General features: G+C 38.8%; 1 protein-coding gene across 4 annotated transcripts in view; it reads right to left on the reverse strand.

Annotated features, from left to right (window-relative positions):
• Window positions 1-4,152: 4,152 nt before the first annotated feature.
• spata6 (spermatogenesis associated 6) overlaps window positions 4,153-20,015 on the reverse strand; it is a 102,224-nt gene continuing 86,361 nt past the window's right edge. For all 4 annotated transcript variants that reach the window (XM_048602326.1, XM_048602325.1, XM_048602323.1 and 1 more), the window contains 3 exons: window positions 14,988-15,087; window positions 7,959-8,044; window positions 4,153-6,787 (listed from right to left, as the gene is read on the reverse strand). In XM_048602326.1, coding sequence (XP_048458283.1) covers window positions 6,628-6,787; window positions 7,959-8,044; window positions 14,988-15,087 — 346 coding nt within the window. In that variant the 3' untranslated portion in view covers window positions 4,153-6,627. The remainder of the gene's footprint in view (window positions 6,788-7,958; window positions 8,045-14,987; window positions 15,088-20,015) is intronic.

The raw sequence follows: 20,015 nt of genomic DNA on the forward strand, positions 1-20,015 counted from the left end.
AACATGTCTCTAAAATAGTCAGTCTTCATTTGAATTTGAGATAAAAATAAATAACTAGGAAACTTTTGAAGCTGAGCAAGTGTGCTTCACAGAAAACTAACCATGAGGTGCTCCCCACAGAAGATAATCCAAAATGACAGCAACATCGCATAGAAGATCCCCTGCCGAATGTCACCAAAAAGCAGCATCCACATCCTTTCAAATCTAATGGAAAACATTGTTATAGATCAGATACAAAGAATTTTAATGTTGACTCAAATCAAGTAATACCACTCAATTTGTCTTAACTTTTAAACACTGGCTACAGAATGCAGTGTACAAAATGTCCGGGAGCAGGCTCAAAGGGAGGAAGGATGTTGTGTTCCTACCATGTCAGCCTGTTGTAATCTGGACTGAGACCTGTGCTTCTTTCGTTAAGAAGAAGACAAAATCCCAGTTATTAACTGAAAAAATGAGCTACAGGATTCCATGATTTAAAATAGAAGAATTTTGACCATAGAAGTGTCAAACAAAGCAAACACTAAACACTATGTAAGGAAACCTCCTATGCTCAAAAAACCCAGAATCAATGAAAATTAAACATGCAACAACAGGAAAGTTGCAATCGATTACAAACTAGAAATTACACATTAAATGACAGATATGACTAAGATAAATTTTATGAATTGGCTCAGCACTCCAGTCAGTATGAGTCATCAAACACAGTCACAAGTTCTTTCAAAATTCAGTGTTCCATATGGAGAATTTTAGCTCTTCTCGATCCAGTATGTAACTTTGTGCCCAGCCAAACCAGTGCTCAACTAACCTGAATGCCATGGTATGGTCTTCATCAACAATGGCATACATCTGCAACTTGGTCCGGATAGCATAGAATGCTATCTTTAAGTGACAAAAGCAGCTGCACTAACGTTCTGAGGGTCAATTGACCTGAAACATTAACTCTGATTTCTCTCTACAGATGCTGAGCTTTTCCAGCAACTTTTATTTTTGTCTCTGCATCAGCTATGCTTTTGCTTATTTACAGTTTCTGGACCTAGTCTCTGACGTCTACAGCATTCCTTAATGCCATCACTAAACTTATTATCTTTTACTGAGTTGTTGGCTCTATCTCTTTTTATATGATCTCAATTAAAGATTTTGGTTTCAGATTCCCAGTTTCAATCTTAGTTTCCTTAGAAACTGGAAAGTTCAGTTTTCTTTCTTCGTTTCCTTTAACAATTAAGGTCTGTCTCAAAAAACACAAACTTTACTCAAGGATTTCCTCGTAACACCATGGCACATGTCACTAAAGAGGGTAACATAGTCATTAAGGGAATGTACTACTCAACCCCATCCAATAGTGTGTCTTGCACTAAAATAGAGATCCTCAGCACAGTGGCGGTTTCTACTCCCTGGGGCTAGCTGTCATCATCTCTTCCTGTGTCTCTCATAGGTGCAGCTGTCCAAATCCAGGATACCATAGTCCCTGTCCCCATGGGTCCAGAGAAACTTGAAGGGCATGACAGAAGCACTGTGACACCTATCGCACCTGTCCACCAATGCTGATACACTCATCTTGATAGATCCAATCGTAGTACTATTGAGATGGACAATATGCTGGAGGCAAAGAAAAAATGGGGCAGTTCATCTCAAAGTGGGTCAGACACATCAATCCTGAGCTGAGAGCAAATGCAGGGCCTCAGGAATCATAAAAAAGAAGGCTTTACCTTAAATATCAGCAGATGATATGTTCCTACATGTCAGGGTTCACTGAGATTGTGTGGAATATTGTGTAGAGAATGGTGAAGTTCATTCACTTCATGTGCCGTACAATAGTTCAGGATTATGAAAATGTGAACTCCTCCATAAAAAAAGGTGGAAAACCCCTTGGACAGGGGCGTATGGCAGCACCTGGATTGACTGCAGGAACTACGTACTGGCATTCACAGGATCCATGCCACATTATGTAGTCTGACCCAAGGATGGTATTAATAATGTAGGGATGTCTGAAGGTGCCATCTGGAACAGCAGTTAAGGGTTGAGGCCATCACTGAGGAGGACAAGGGTCACACTAGGTGCAGATCTCCAGAGATGGCCTGGTGGAAGCCTCAGTGATGACAGTGATATGCATCTCAACCAATGGCAAAGATGAGTGAGCAGTTTGTCTCCACCTTTTCTGTGATCACAAGGCGAGTACCACGTAGGAGTTATAAAACACAGAGGTCAGTGTATTACATGCAGCACCATGAGGTGTGTCTCTTTCCATTGTTTTCCTCTGCGCTATATAAATTACACTTTAAGCCACACATCTAAGATTCCTATTATTGTTTTCGTAACAGGTAAAGGGGTATGAGATGATGAAACAGATTATTGATTCTCCATGTTGAGGGCAAAGCCTTTGGACAGATGTGCTTCCTTCAATAATAGTAAGTGGTTAGATATTCCAGGCTGTATCTTCCATACAGGTGTCAGCACAAGTACCTCAGATTCTTTTCCATGCTATGCCACTCAACCTGGCTCAAAGGGACTAAAATGAAATGTTCCTGACTCTGATGATCCCTGACTTTCATGACATCCTGACAAGCCTTTTGCATTCTGAACCATCCCCTCCATGTTGCTGTTAGGGTACCTCAGTGCTTCATGTCCCTTCACCTCCATCTTCACCTGCTTTCTCACTTCCAGTTTTTGCTCTTGTCCTGACACGGTGTCATCTTCCAGGGTCTCACTGTCTTCATGGTTCACACCTCCCTGCAGTGCCATCTTGTGAAGAATGCAGCAGGAGGGAATTGGAGGACACCACCTGACTAGTTAAGGTCTGGAATTGCACCTTCAAGTCCAATAACCTGCTCAATGGTTGTCCTTGTGAGCAGGTAGCCTCGTTGTTACCATTTCTGTACCTCTGCTGAGGCTCCACAGAGGCAGAAGGAGGTATCTCTTCAAAGGATATCTCATGACCCCAGGAGATCATCTGTAGATTTTGATAGTCAAGGTAAAGATGTGAAGCAGTGTGAAGATGAGAGGCTGGATAAGCCATGTTAATGCCAAGAAAGAAGAATATATATACAGGAAGCTCTTGTTATGATTACAGGTCGGTGAAGATTGAGGGAATGGAAGCATTTTCTGTTGATGAATCTGATTGAGTTGGTACCGGTGTTCCTTGATGCCACAAGGTTGCAGCTCATAATGACCTGGACCTGGGGGTATCTATTGCTGAGGTCCACCATGCCCGCTGCTTTATAAACAAAAAACTGCCCAATCTTGGCTGAAAGAGAATCTGTAACTGCAAAATGCAGTGTTGAACAAAGTTCAACAGCACAGTGACTTTGATGACTACTCATAGTCATGGTCATAGTCATGGTGACCAGTATTTCAAAGTCTGAAATCTTCAGTGATGAGGGCATAGGTTTCTGTGATGATCTAGTTTTACAGTTGCAGTCTCCTGTGGCACTCAGTCATTACCAGGTTGTCTTTCTTTGGACATAGATCCTGTGTTGAGGAAATAGCCTTTGCTGCCTTCTTGCTTCTTTTGTTCTCCTGTGTCCTCTTGATGTTTGGAGTTTCATGTTTCCTATGGAGTATGCTGTCCCTCATCGCCACTAGACCCAAAATCTGAGAATTGTGCCATCATTGCAAATTGTAGCCTAACTACTGATTGGCAATTTTGCCACAAACTCTTTAGCCCTGCAAAGGCAGGGTTGCTCTGATGACCCAGTTTAATACCTTACAAAGACTGAAATTCCCTTAATGCATGAGCCCTCTTATGGGGTTGTGGTAATTCCGTGGAGGGGCCATAACTGGTTCACCATTCTGTACCTGCCCCTACAGTTGGTCAGACTTAGACAGTTGGTTAACCCCCATGAAAGTTTCAACGTTTCCTTTTAACAAGATCGTAATGAGCTCTTTAACAACTTTAATTGGTCTGCCCGGGCAGGCTGATGCGATCGTTGCTCTCCTGTACTCCTTTACCACTCACTTGGCACTGTGTTAAATTGAGGATCTAGAAGATTTGGGTTTATTGTCTTATGTCCAATTGTAACTATGGCAAAACTCTATAACCTGATGTTCAGTGCAGTTAGTTGCAAAAAAAGGAACTTTGAGTACTGTTATTCTTTTATTAAACAAAGCTTTTAATATTGACTGTGTCATTTAAAATAATACAATTAACCTATTCAAAATAACACAACTGTATAGTGAATAAATATTACACAGTCACACTTGTTATTAATATAATTTATACCTTGTTTTTGTGAATCTTTATATTATTTTGCAAACTTGTCCCAAACGTATTGCAAAAAAAGTCTGCTGACGTTAGCACACTGCAGTAGTGAACTATACCTCAGCACTTGTGACAGTTCCCTTCAATCAAGCCTGTGGATCTGCCAAGCAGATTACTTTATTTGCAAACAATTATTGCATTTTTTTAATGCACTACTCTGGAAAACACATATGCAATCTAATTAGAATTAATCTTCAGCAGTGTTTTATTATCATTATTTTTGATTCACATTGCAACAAAATTTTCTTTTAAATGTAATCTCTTTAACATACAGTTTTAGAGAAGGAGTTATCTTTTCTGCCAAAAATTAAATCAGAGCCTAATAAGGTGGTTATACTGTACACATCAGTTCGGCTACTCCAGAGCAATGAAAAGTGTGGAATCAAATAAAGCATGGCCTTGTACTTTCGACATATTTTGAAGTCAGAAAATTAAAGTTTGCTAACTATCTGGTTAGTTCTTTATTGTAAAATAAAAACAGACTGCAATACTTAAGGTGGTTTGATGAGCAGCCTGGAAAGTTTCAAAATTATACTGACTGTGAAATCGAAATAATACCAGATCACGTCAGTCAAATCACTTCTGGTTTTTTACTGAGAAATATCTTGCATAGTGTAATGAGGAAAATAGTCCCTGAGCAGTGCGAGGGGAAATGAGTCCTGGAGCAGACTGGAGGCTTGGAGTGGAGCAGGACAGTTGTTGGACTGGGGACTAGCGCGGGTGGTCAGACCACATGCTCAGCTGCTGCTATTTGAAATTCTTTACCAGACTGTAATGTCAATCCTTTAACTATGTTATAACTATCTTATTTCTAACTTATTTTTTAGACACTGTAAATGATTCTATTACTTGTCTTTTTATTCCTCTTTTGTACCCAAGATTTGTACCCAGGTACTTGTACCTAAGATTACAGGATATTCTACATTCTATTCTGAACTATTCCTTTAACGTGATGAGACTTTTTGTATGAATAGATTAATGAAAATGTAAGTTAGTTATGGGTACAAAACTGATACTTATACTGATCTGCACAAACATAAATTAGTTTGTTTAAACAACTGGAGTGTACAAGTCATCAAAAGTATGAGTAAAATTAACAAAGAGTCTTCTAAAGCAATTCAACAGTTTCTGTAATGTTGAATTACCTATACCGATTCTTAACTTCACAGGTTGCAATGTTTAACTCTTCCCAGTAAAAGCTCATAGTGACATAGTTCATAAATCAGTCACATTTTAACACGATCAGATTGTCATCTTAACACGTTAGTGCAAACCTTAGAAAATCAGCATAAAGGGTTGTTTACACTGTTTATCCAGAATTATAATAGACAACTGAGGGAGACCTTAAATGTAGAAATTACTGAAAAATATGTAGATTTTCAAATACAAAAGAAAATTTTATTTAAGTAATATTTGCTGTGTTTGGGAATAATTTGCCAGACCACAAATTATTCTCACACAAACGCAGCTCTGTTGAATATACAAGATGTGAGAACATGAAGCATGAAACTAATATTTAGTGATACAGCTGTCTAAATCCTAACAACTGCATGAGCTTAAAATTTATTGCATATTATACTGTCTAAACAGTAAAGATTAGTAAGGATGAACACTTTTTTTGGAATTCTACAATGACATAAATATGGAAGCATAATGCTTAGTATACTATAACAGGCTGGGAATTTCTGATTAATAGTGATTTTCTTTTGTGAGCCAGGACTGCATAAAAGAAGACAGCTGTCCTTTGTTGTCATCATATTTGACATTTAGCCTTTCCATCTAATGGGGAGTGTGTCTTTTAAAAAAAATAGATATCATTTTGACTTCAAACAGAGACTAGTGGCACAAACATAATTTTTCCCAGGCACTGCCTTAGATTAAAATTCTGTTCCTTTTAACATGATGAACAAAACACAAGCAAGCTGAGCTAACTAATACTAATTCTTTAAATTTTTCAAGTACTAACCCATCATACTTTACTGCTACAAAATATTTCAAAAAATTAATTACAGAGTTGCTCTACAGTCTTTTGACTACAAAATGTAAAATATTTTAAGAAATGCTTTAAATTGTTCTGACAACGTCTGGTTTAATTGTTCCCTCCCATATCTAACCACAAATCAAGTTGTAGACTTTATTTTCGAAATAAATAGGGAAAATACTGAAAATTTAAATTTTCCTGATAATATCAAAAGCCATAAGTAATCATGATCATTATGGACATTAATTATTTCTACAAGTGAAAAACATACTAACAATACAATTAATTATTTATCATTATTTATGGATTGTAATACAACAAACAGGCTGGAGAAAAAGCTCTTAACCTGATACAACAGTGACAAACAGAAATATATTAGTCCATGCACTCATTATGTGTTATCTGAAGCTCTCTTGTACATATTTCTGTAGATCTTTTCTAGACTTTCTTCAAAGATTGCCCTGTGAGGCTTTCCTTTATAAGCAGCAGCACGATTCGACCAATAATCACCACCACCCAGATGTACAGAAGCATTTTGCTGGAGCACTGAGCTGTATAGACAGAAAGAAGGCCAGATTGTTCTGTTGTACAAACAATTTTATGAAGTTCACAATTATCTATTTTTACATAGTCAACAAACTCACTTCAGATTACAAAGCAAATGAAATACTTCTGAAGGAAAATGCATAAAATCTGCACACAGTATTTTCTCAGATAGAACATCATCACAAAAGATAGAACATCATCACATAATAGATCGAATACAAATTAAGCGTATATCCCTCAGGATAGACCACAAAAAGGCTATATGAGGAGATGAAAACTATAGGTAAAACACAAAAAAATTTGCCAGAAATTTCTTCAGCAGCTCTTCTAATAGGTTGCTGTGATTTGGGCTTCACTGTCATGTTATGATGGTTGATAGGGAGAATACCTGAGGATATCCCTGACAACAAAAAAGGCAAAATCTGATTGAGAGATGTAAGAGATATAATGGGATATAATACTCTACTAATATTGGATCTGGCAGCACAGTGGCACAGTGGTGCCTCACAGTGTCAGGGACCCAAAGCCTTGGGTGATTCTCTGTGTAGAGTTTGCATGTTCTCTCCCTGTGAATGCAAGTTTCCGCCAAGTGTTCCAGTTTCCTCCCACAATCCAAAAAAATACAGATCAGGTGGAATGGCTATGATGAATTGTCTGTAATGTCTAGGGATGTGCAGGCTAGATACATTAGGCATTGTAAGTGTGGGCTTATGGGGATAGGGTAGGGGGGTGGGTTTGGGGAGGTTGTTCCATGGAGGATTGGTGTGGACTTGATGGGCCAAGTGGCCACATTCTATACTGAAGGGATTCTATAATGATTTCTTTTGATTCCTTGCATTTGTGTATTGTGTAGAATGCGAGTAATAAGATATTCAGGTGAGGATAACTAAGATTAATATTAACATAGAGTGTATAATGAAACAATAATAAAGTACACTATAGATACCAGCGTGAGAAGTTCAATCTGTTTTGGAGGATTAGGAGATAGCAGATATGAATAATTCCAATTAAGATCTGCTACGTTGTCTCAAATCAATGTTGATGGTAGGCTAAGAAGTGTTAATAGCTAGGTAGATAAAATAAACCCTCCAATTCAAAACTCTCTCACAATTCTCAACGTCCCAGAATTTTAAAAGAGGCCTCAAAGTGTTTTAGAATATTAAAATCCATCTGTACCTGAGATGGCCTGTAGTGTCACAGGATGAGTTAACAAATGAGGTAGATCTTATGCCTGAAGAATAATTTACTTCAGCAGAAGAATTCTAGAATGTGAAGCAAAAGTTAAAAATCATATTAATCAAATGCAATTCAAGCTTACTGTTTTAGACAGACATGCCAAAAACACTTCTAGAGGGTCAAAGTTTCATGCTTTAGTTTTACATAATGACTTCATTCTCTCAGTGAGGAGCCAAAACCACCAAGTGCACATATCAAAAATAACAGCACATATCTAACAATTTTATGTTATACTGGAATTATCAAGATTTTCATAGAATTATACTATCAATATCCGAGTCCCAGCTGTAATTACCAAATTGATAAAAATTTGGAATTTCTTCCCAAGATCTTAGCAAATTGAGTTATGGAGCAGAATTTTCCTCTCCATGTGGCATGAGTGATGGTGAGGGTATTTGCATTTCATTATTTTTAGTCCAACTCATCCTATTTCTGTGCCACTTCCAACTCTCCTCTCCTTCCCTGAGAAACTAGCTGGTACCAATTCCTGACATATAAGTCAGAGCTGGTATCTGGTAGCTGCACGGCAATTTGCAAAGCCGTGGGACTTGGGGGCAATGTGAGAATATTAATAGTTATGTAAAGGGCTCAGCACAGGGACAATAATATAAAAGAGAACATGAAGTGTAGTTCCTCACAAGAACATGAAGGTGGAATCTTGCCATCTTGGATCAAAATTAAATTGCGCAACAACGGCACACCATGTGCAAACTAGACAGAATAAGTTACTATCTATTGTTTGGAAGTGGACTAAATTGTTTGGAATTTGAGGCTCTGTTGGGAGGCAGGCAATTGCAATAACATGAGTGCAGTGATTTGGGAATGCCATCCATCTGGCTTGAATTTGCATTTCATTGGTAGGTCATTCATTGTACAAGAATGCATATTAACAATTATGGTCTCAAGCAATCTTGACCATTACCATGACCAATTGTGCACATGTCAACTGAGCAAATGTAATCAGACAAACACACTTAAAAGCATTACCTGAGCTTTTCATATCTGAAACACATTGCATAAATAGGGCTGAAAGACAACATTTTGTTGCTGTCATACTTGCAGATTGAATTGGAGGTATGTAAAGACATTTTTGTTGAATACTTTATCTTTGGGTGGATGAGGGTGTTAGTGGCTTTCATGTTGGCTGGTAGAATTCAATTCTTTCAATTTAATAACATGAAGATTTTGGTTGTGCAACATACAGCTGACTAAGGTTATGAAAAGATGACATTGAGCTCCTTTGGAAGCCTCCACAACACACTGCGTGAGGGCATAACATAAAGCTTCATTATGACGAATGTGAGGACACAGGAGTTATTAGGAAATGACAGAAGCTTGTACAACCATTCAGGACATAATTGAGGACAAGGCAGCCTACATGACAGGCACCACATCTACAAACATCCATTCCTTCCACCACCAACACTTAGTAGCAGGAATTTGTACTATCTATAAGATGCAGCGCAAAAACTAGTCAAAGGTTCTCAGGCAGTATCTGCCTAACCCACAACAACTTCCATCTAGAAGGACTAGGGCAGCAGATACATGGGAACGCCACCAACTGCAAGTTTCCCTCCAAGCCACTCACCATCCCGACTTGGAAATGTATCGCCATTCTTTCACTGTTGCTGGGTCAAATTTCTGGAATTCTTTCCCTAAGGGCATTGTGTCTCAACCTACAGCATATGGTACAATAAGGCAGCTCACTCCCACCTTCTCAAAGGAAATTAGAGATGGGCAATAAATGCTGGCCAGGCCACCTCCCACTAGTGAATAAAAAAAACACATCGGTGACTTCAATCTGCATTTCAACTGGGTAAATCACTTGTGTACTAAAATTGTAGAGGGCAGTTTTCTGGAATCTTAGGGATGATTTTCTAGAGTAGGATGTTGAAGAGCAAAATAGAGGAAAGGCTATTTTGCATTTAATATTCTGAATTGAAAAGAGGCTCATTAATAAAATAGCAGTCCTGAAAAAGGGTAATACCCAAAATGTTGACTGCTCCTTTCCTCCAGATGCTGCCTGGCCTGCTGTGTTCTTCCAGCCTCCTGTGTGTCTACCTTGGATTCCAGCATCTGTATTTTTTTTGGTCTCTCATTAATAATCTTGTTGTGAAAGAACCTTTAGGGATGAATGACCACAATATGTGTGAACTTATATTACATTTAAAAGTGAGGTAGTTCAATCTGAGCAAAGGTGTTAAATGTGAATAAGGAAAATTACAAAAACATGAGGCACAAGTTGGCAGAGTTGGATTCGGAAAATAAATTATAAGGTAGGACTGTCCATAGGCAATGGACAGTCTTTAAAGGTTTGGAGACAGTAAGGACTGCAGATGCTGGAAGCTAGCGTCAATAAATGTGTAGCAGGAAAAGCACCACTGGTCAGACAGCATCCAAGGAGCAGGAAAGTCAACCCTTCGTCGGGACAGTCTTTAATGACTTATAGCTTAAAACAACCATACATTCCATTGCGGTGCAAAAATTCAAAAATGGTCAGTCAACTGTTGCTGATAAAGCAAGTTAAGGATTGTATAATATCAAAAGGCTTATGAAGTGACCACATATAGCAATAAATCTGAAGTTTGGGAAGATTTTAGAACACAGCCAAAGAAGTCCAAGAAACTGATAAGGTAGAGAAGAGCAGAATATGAATATAATCCAGCAAAATACATCAAAATATTCTGTAAAAGATTCTCCAGATACATTGAAAGGAAACATCTGGCTAAGATGAATAGGAGTCCATTAAAAGCAGAGTCAGGAGAATTTATAATGAGGAATAAAGAAATAGCAGAGAAGCTAAATGATTAATTTGTGTCTGTTTTCATTGAGGAAGAAACAGAAATCTCCCAGAACCAGAAATCCAAGTGACTAGGGAGAATGAGGAGTTGAAGGAAATTATTATTAGTAAGAAGGTTGCACTGAAAAAATTAATAGGCTGAAGGTTGTCAAGTTTCAGGACCTGATAGTCTTTCTCACAGAGTTTTAAAGGAAGTGGCTGTAGAGATAGTTGGTGTATTGGTAATTATCTTCCAAAATTCCTTAGATTCTGGAATGATTCTGGCAGATTGTAAATTTACACTTATCACCCCACAATTTAAGAAAGGGTCAAGGCAAAAAAATAGGGAACTACAGCCTTACATCATTAGTAGGGAAAATGCTAGAATCTAACATAAAGGAATGATAAATGGACACTTGGATAAAATGATCTGATTGGGCATTATCAGACTTGCAAATGGAAAACCCTGTTTAACAAATCTGTTGAATTTTTTTAAGGGTATTGTGAACAAAATAATCAAAGGGATCAAGAGATGTAGTATATTTGCATTTTTAGAAGGCTTTTGACAAGGTCCCCACAGGAAGTTGGATAGTAATACTAAAGCATGTGGTATATGAGGAAATAGAGCCGTAAAGGTCTACAACACAGAAAAAGGCCCTTTGGCCCATCAAGTCTGCACCAATCAAAAATAACCACCTAACTGTTCTAATCCCATTTTCTTGCACTTGGTCTATATATAGCCTCGTATGCCTTGGCATTGCATATGCATACTTAAATACTTATTAAATGTTATGAAGGTTTCTGCTTCTACGACTCTTACAGGCAGTGACTTCTAATTTTCCACCATCCTCTGAGCGAAAATATTATTCCTCACACCCCCTCTAAATCTCCTGTCCCTTATCTTAAAACTATGCCCGCTGATCGTTGATCCCCATTGAAAGGGACAAGTTCCTCCCTGTCTACTCTATCAATGCCCTTATAACCAATATTTTAGACAGTTTCAGAATAACCTTTCTGCTCTTAAACTTCACTGTGCCGCTGCTAATATATGCCTCCTTAACCACTTTATTTTCATATTCTGCTACATTAAGGGACCAGGCATGCACACCTCTGATCTGTGGTGCTTCCCGGGTCTATCATTCATCATGTATTCCTTTGACACGCCAACAATTCTTATATCATCCTTCCTACATTCAAGTCTAAAACATTTATACAAACCACAAACAAGAAGGGCTCCAACACTGATTCCTGCAGAACCTCACTGGACATAGGCTTCCAATCACAAAGACATCCCTCAACCATCCTCCACTGCTTCCTGCCACCTTGTCAATTCTGTATCCAATTAGCCAAATTTCCGTGGATCCAAGGGCTCTTGCCTTTGCTATCAGTCTCTCAGGCAAGACTTTTTAAAAGCATTGCTGAAGGCCAAGCAGATTACATCAAAAGCATGTCCCTCATCTACATACCTGGTCACCTGTTCGAAAAATTCAATCAAGTTGGTCAGACGTGACCTTACCTTAACAAAACCATGTTCATGATCTATCCCTGCCTTTCCAAATGCAGATTAATTCTGTCCCTCAGAATTGCTTCCCATATTTTCCCCAGCACTGAGGTTAGACTGACTGGCCTGTAGTTTCCTTCCGCCCTTCTTGAATAATGATACCACATTGGCTTTCCTCCAATCCTCTTTCCACTTCTGCTGTGCTTCACTCAACAGCTTGGGATACATTTCATCTGACCCTGGAGATTTATCTACTTCTAAGCTTGCCAGATCATGCAGAACCTCCTCTCTGTCTATGCTAATTTCTTTAGTTATATCATAGTTTCTCCCTGATTTCTATACCCACACTGTCCCTCTTGCTAGTGAACACTGACAAAAAGTATTCATTTAGAACCCTACCTACATCCTCTGACTCCATGCACGAATTATCACTGTGGTCTTTAGTGGACCTACTCTTTCCCTTGTTATCCCAATGTACATGTAAAATAATTTAGGATTATCTTTTATTTTACCTGGCATTATCCCTTTGGATCTCCTAATTTCGTTTTTAACATCTCTTCGTTAAAATAAAGATCCCTCATTACTATGTCACTTTGCCAGTGATACTGAGCCCATATGGAGTGCAGGTAGTGACACTAAATATGCTGGGCTGGGTTTGCACGATAGTCACCAAACTCTCCTTGCAGACAATCAAACAGCTTGCACAGGAACATTAATGTTGATGGATTCCAACCTTTGATCCAGCCTACCAAAGGCTTCTGAAAAACTTATTTGATGTTCCTGTCCCTGTCTGTACATTTCAATGAAATCATTAATCACTAAGGCCATGGAATCACCTTCTGCCCGGCTGAGCAGGTGCCTGGATAGCAGAAACTTTTACCCTTGATGAGCTGCAGAGATGAGTCAGTGATGTGTTTATCAGATTGTGCTCTTGAGTCTACTCTAGACAGAGTATCCACCAAGACGAATGTCTCTGTGCTAGTGGAGGGTGCAGGTTAATGCCTTGCTCCAGTGCATCCTCTGAGGGTTCAGTCTTGGTCTCCTTAGAGAAGGTGGAACATTGTTCTCTTCATGAGGAGATTCATTCAGTGATACTGGTGCTTGTGTCAGAGAATAGGGTGAGTTAGTTATGCAAAAGTGATAAAATCTTGGGCAGGTTATGAATGAGTTAGCACTGGCGTTAGTAAGGGGCAGCGCAGTACTGTGCAGCACAGCACAATGAAGCTTACTGGGTCGGTTTGACACTGATGTCACCTTGATACCACATGAGTATCCTGCTGATCTCTGGTCAAATCAAGTACTTTCTCAGAGGAAGTGAGGAATATGAAGTCTGCTGCTCCCACCAGGCTTATCCCTTTCATTCCGGTTGTGGGGCAACTTTTATTACAATATGACAAAGGCAGGGATTGAGTATGATGACATAGGATGAAAGAGCAGTTATGGTGATGCAGCTGTTACGAGTGAGTGAGTAGGATTCTCAGAGAATTGGAAGGGTTAGTAGGTGACACTTGTTGAGCAAACATTATGCATGCAATAGTGAGAGTTGTAGCCAGTGAACAGAATGCCAGACTTCAAATGAGTGGTGGCCCTGTGAGTGTGAGGTCTCAGAAAGAAGATGTTGGCACTTATCCATGAGCACAGAGAGCACCTTCTTCCTGAACTACTGTATATTTTACTAAAGCTGTAGGCCAATGGCTGAGATAACTGTGCACTGGTCATGGACCCATTAATTGTCTAGGCTGACCACATCTGGTTCTCCAGTGAGTGACCACCATAATGCTCCTGGTTTACCCCAGATCTAGTGCACAGCCATTATATCCATGTTAGATTCTGAGATTTGTTTCTTAAGGAACTCTCAATGAGTTTTTGTTTAGAATCATTGCGGTTTAGAATCATTCCACGGTGTGGAAGCAGTTCATTCAGCCCATCGAGTCCACATCGACTCTCTGAAGAGCATCCCCCCAGTCCCACCCCTTTACTCTAACACTGTAACAGTGCATTTCCCATGGCCAATCCACCTAACCTGCAAATCTTTGGACTGTGGGAAGAAACCGAAAACCCATGTAGACATAGGGGGAACATAAAAGCCCCAAACAGACAGTTACCCAAGGCTGGAATTGAACCTGGGTTCCTGGTGCTGTGAGTCAACAGTGCTAATCACTGAGCAACCCTGTCACCCGAGTCCTTTACCAATCTTAATTGCTGTGGTTAATGGATTGGGTACAATTTTGGAGCTGCCCTGCCCCCATCCTGGTGAAAGTTACTGGCACAGAAGCAACTGGCACCCAGGACTACAATATTATTTTTGCCCACCACACACCTGCCTCTGTCCTGCTCCCAGTGGGCCCTGAGAATTAATACTTCATTTTCATCTTAGCTTATGTATTGTATATGACAATGAGAAACAGGGTAGGATATAGAAGCTACAACAGTAATACTTAAGGAACTAATACATAAAGTAATACTTTGTTTCTAAATTAGAACTACTTATTTTAAAAAAGTATATGTCAAACATTCGTGAACTCCACAAAATATAATCATGTTGAAATTCAAATAGTTTGCTTTATCTTCAGTTTGGTTGTACCAAAACTGAGCACTCTTATTTAACTTCAGGTTCAGGTTCCTCATGGATTTTTTTTCAACTGTAAGGTTTTTAAGACTATTGAAATCAAATTTTTCTTGTACTTACAAAATCCAGTCTTTGTCTTGCACTGTTTGACTTCAAAACTTTTAGCACTCGCTGATGAATTTCTTCCCATTTTGTTGGCCCAGAGGATCCTGGATAAAATCTAAATTATACATAAAGCTTCCATATTTATTCACAGCATTAGTAACAAGAGCAAATCTTATAAAAGTGCATGCATGAAAAGATGTTATTAGAGTTGAGATAGGGGGAATTTTATCCTTTGAAGATTTTCAGAGACTGGGACCAAAGGTTAATGCCTGGCTACCTATGTGATCTTACTGGAGGCAGTCAATTAAGGCCTGGCCTCTGTGGGTTTACCTGCATCATGGGGCTAGTCTGCTGCCAACGAGATTCTGGCAGTTTCCCTGTTTTAGCCCCAAGTGCCAGTTACTTCCACTAATTGGCTACCTTCTGTTACTGCATGTGTAGCTGAACCAACCTTCACCCACCTCTGGCAAGATTGCCCAAAGATAGGATGCACAGGTAGTTTGACTAACATGCTCTTCTGCACCTCACCTTCCTCCAAAGACACTTATGTGTGGCTGGTGAGACCTCAGACACCCTCTTAACAAGTCAAAATGCAATGAGGAGAAACATATATGAAAAATTTAAGCAACAGTTCTGTAAAGATAAAAAACATCAGTTTTTTAATTCACAAATACAGCACTGTCTTTGCACTGATATGCATATGACACATAAAAATAATAAGACATAAGCTCATGTATTTGAAAGACAAGCATGCTTTCTGAAAGACAGAAGTAAAATGTTCTTGTATCTCAATTTGATGTTTGATCATGATTTTGTGTTATGCACTTGGTTCTGGTATTCCAATAGTGGCAAATATAGGCTTGAACTGGATTATGGCTCAGGAGCATCTGTAACCAAAGAAGGATGCCCATATTTGCAGCTGAAAGTCACCTTTCAATATGAAAAGACAGAAGTTGCACACGAGGAGGTTGATATATGGGAGAAGGTAAAGGTAACCACACACAATTTTGTTCATATTTTCTGCAGGCCATCAACCAATTACAAATTTAAATTGTGAACTGTCACACTTTTATGGAGATTGCACTTGAAGCATCATTAGTCTTTTAAATACATTTCTTTATTGTCCCTAAATAGCATGGCATACTTCTTAAAATACAGGGATCGATGGCAGAAAACAGGTGTTCTTCAGTGGTTCTGGAGTTTCTCAGTGGGGCTAACAACTATTAACTGAAAAAATAGCTGTATTCTCCTAAAAGGCATTGACTCAGTCTTTCATCTTTGTCAAATAATTTAGGCAATTGTGGCTTTGCACACTGAATGCAATATGGTTATACTTCCAATTTCATTTGATATGTCTGCCCGGTTCTAAAAATACTGATTCCAGATTTTTGACATTGGAGATGAAATTGGTCTCATGAAGCATTCCTTATGACTTCCCTATCTGGACCATATAGCAATATTGGGACCCCAAAGGAATTCTCATTCTCACTACTTGGAATGGTATTTCTTAAATAGCAGCAGCAACTAAGAAATATGAAAGAAAGTACTGGCATGAATAAAGTATCAAAAATGATACACTACCCAGCAAAAAACAACTTATAAAGGTCATAATGTTCAACAAAATGTAACATAAAATACTAAATTCTCTTCATAAGAACTGTGAAATATCATACTATCTAGGGTAGAAATTTGAATAGGCCAAGCCCCAGGAGTTCAATGTGTACAGCTAACAAAGGTTATCTCTGTGCTCTGGGTGGAGCTTTGTCTGAAATAGGAAAAAGAGGCAAATGATAGGGTTTAAATAATTATTCAGTTTAAGTACACCAATGTACCACAATCTTGTGTAATTGCAAGATTATTACATTTCATATGAAATTGCTGCCATGCAGGTTTGCTGCAGTCATAACTATTCCACCTCTTGAATCAACTGTTATCTGGATGTAGCACTGTGTGAGCCCCTCATAATCCTCTTAAGGTAATTATGTTTTCTTCATGCAGAATCAGCTCCTGTGTCCCTGCTCCCATTAAAATCGTACATTTTGTCTAAGTGGCAAATTTTCACCTAAGTTATTAGACAAAAAGGACAGGATTTGGAGTTTGGGGTTTGGGGATTGAACCAGCATTGAGGTGAAAAGGGGATCACAATCCGTATTGAGTCAGGGACAGATACTTGGTGGTGATTTTTCCCAAGTTGTTCAATTATTTGCAGAGGACTGACTCTCAGCACAATCAAGGATGCTGGATAGGCTCTTGAAGCTGAGGGCTCTTTAACTTGAAGAAACAACATCCTACAGTTTAGGCAAGACATAGAGGGGATGCCAGCATCTCAAGGCTTCATCTATGAAACTTACTATATTTTTAATTTAAAAATGGAACCCCTTCCAGGGAGAACTACCACTGCAGTTCTGGCCAAGCAAGCAGGGAGATCCCCAAAGCCTGCCTGAAGGGTTAGATCCTGATCTTCCTGTGGCAGATCACCTCCAGACACCTGATCTAGTTCCCAATATTGGAACATTTCTGTCATCTTCGGACAAAGGACCTTTAATTCCTATAAATTAGTTACCTTTCTTTTGACTGCAATACAGCCTTGAGTGTCAACAGACTACTGAACTGTAGCAATACATCACAAAGCTCTCAAAGGCCTAACCTCCCAATTTATTTAAACATACACACACACACATTGAGGTAGCATACATTACTGGAAAATTTTAAATGTCCAGTAAGAAATAGAATAGAAGAACTACAAATCTGTCTTTAGAAGCTACCCATTGCGCAGAGATTGTGTGCTTGGATTACAACTTCAGCAAGAACTACGTTCAAACCCCTGAAGTTGAAATGCCTGCTAAAATAATATGTTGCATGGCACTATGTCTGCTTCATGAGGAATTGTGTTCTGTCACTTTACTCACTTTATACTGAAGCAGCATCCCACAAAACTGAAGAATTTTAGAGATATGTTTTTCAAACTTGCTGAAAAAGAACTTGAGTAAGGCTTGATGCCAGCGTTTACATTACTAAGGCTTTTGATTTTTTGACAAACAATTCGTGAATTAGGACATCAAGAAATGATTTTGACAACACATTGCGCTCAGCTTTATAAATTTTTCTGATGACAGGGTAACATTAAATCTCGAATTTCTGAAACAATTTTCTTCTCATTTATAAAATAAAGGCGTAACTTCCTATCAGAGGGCTTACTTAAAGGACTGACAAAAAGTAAGTTGTAATTGTGTGGCCTTGCCAATGTCATTAATGATCAATATTCAGCTGTGTGTAGATCTTTGGCAAACTGGAAGAAGGGAAAAAATATTTTAACAGCCGAAACCAGTGTGCCAGTGCTGACCATATAAGCTTGGTTACACAGCCTCAATTTAACTGGTACAAAAGTAATTGCATTTGTTATAGAATGTTCTCAATCATAATGTTAGTCTTTGACACCTGTGTGGTAGGCAGATTCAAAACTGCAACAATGCAGGAAATCCCAATTTAATTCTTAAAAATCCAACATATAATGACTAAACCAAATTATATAAAGATATTTTAATGGCTCACTTAATTAATTTTTTGCAGGATGACATAACCATTTGGATAATCAAGTTATTATTTTCAGTTTAATTTTACTCTTTATTCAGGCAAAATATGAAATATTTGTGGTTTCTTATCTCTAGTTTAGTGAAGGGATAATGAAAAGGGTATTATTTTTCTGTTCAGACATGATTGCACTTGGTTTATTGTGATCATTTCTCAGGAAGAATGAAGTGGGAGTGACTACTCCTGGCATTTAACCAAGTAAGACATCCACAATACCCAAAAAACTGAAGTCAATGGAATCTGAGAGAAAATTCTCCACTGGTTGGAAACGGGCTTAGCATAAAGAAAGACAGTTACGGTTGTCGGAGGTCATTCATTTCAGCTCTAGGATTTCATTGTAGGAGTTCCTCAGGTAGTGTTCTAGGTCCAACCATCTTCAGCTACTTCATCAATGACTATCTTCCCAGCTTAAGTTCAGAAATTGAAATATTTGCTGATATTGCAGTGCTCCATGTCATTCATGAATCTACAGATATGGTTTCCATATACAGCAACACCTGGAAAACATTCTGACTTGGGCTTATAACTGAATAGTAACATTAGCACCAAGTAATGACCATGTCCAAAATGAGAGAATTCAATCCTGTTACTTGTGAATCACTGAATTCCCACTACGAGTCTCTTGGTCATAAACAATGACCAGAAACTTAACTGGATCATACATCTAAACCTTGTAGCTACAACAGCAAGTCAGAGGCTAAGGTACTGTGGCTGGTAACATGCCTCCTGACTCCCCAAAGCCTGCCTACCATCTACAAGCCACAATTCAGGAGTGTGATGGAATGTTATCCAGTTGCTCAGAAGCGTGCAGCTCCAACAACACTCCAGAAACTTGATACTAGGCAGAACAAAGCAATGCATTTGGCTGACACCTCACCAACATCCTTAAGCATTTAATCCATCCACTATCAATGCACAAGGTGCCATGTATACCATCTACAAGATGCACTGCAGAAACTTGCTAAGATTCATTTGACAACACCTTCTAACACCCAACCTCAACCATCTAGAAGCACAAGAAAACAGACATATTGGAATACCACTGGTTGCACTTCCCCTTTAAGTTTCATACCATCCTGATTATGAAATATATCATTGTCCTTTCTCTTTAATGGACCAAATTCCTGGAACTCCTTTTCTAACAGCACTGCACCACATAGAATGCAGGGGTTTAAGGCTATCTTTGTCCTCCTCAGGAGGGTAATTAGAAATGACAACAAATGGTGGCCTTGCCAATGATACTCGCATACCATGAATGAAAATAAAAGGATGCATTGTCAAGGAATTGCAGTGGAATCTTAACTGCTGCTAACAAAATATTCCATATAGAAGTCAAACATGAATCTGTGGAGATAGTAGGAACTGCAGATGCTGGAGAATCCGAGACAACAAGGTGCAGGGCTGGATGAACACAGCAGGCCAAGCAGCATCATAGGAGCAGAAAGGCTTGAG

This window comes from Rhincodon typus, chromosome 10 (genome assembly GCF_021869965.1).
Source record: "Rhincodon typus isolate 14 chromosome 10, sRhiTyp1.1, whole genome shotgun sequence".
Taxonomy (NCBI): domain Eukaryota; kingdom Metazoa; phylum Chordata; class Chondrichthyes; order Orectolobiformes; family Rhincodontidae; genus Rhincodon; species Rhincodon typus.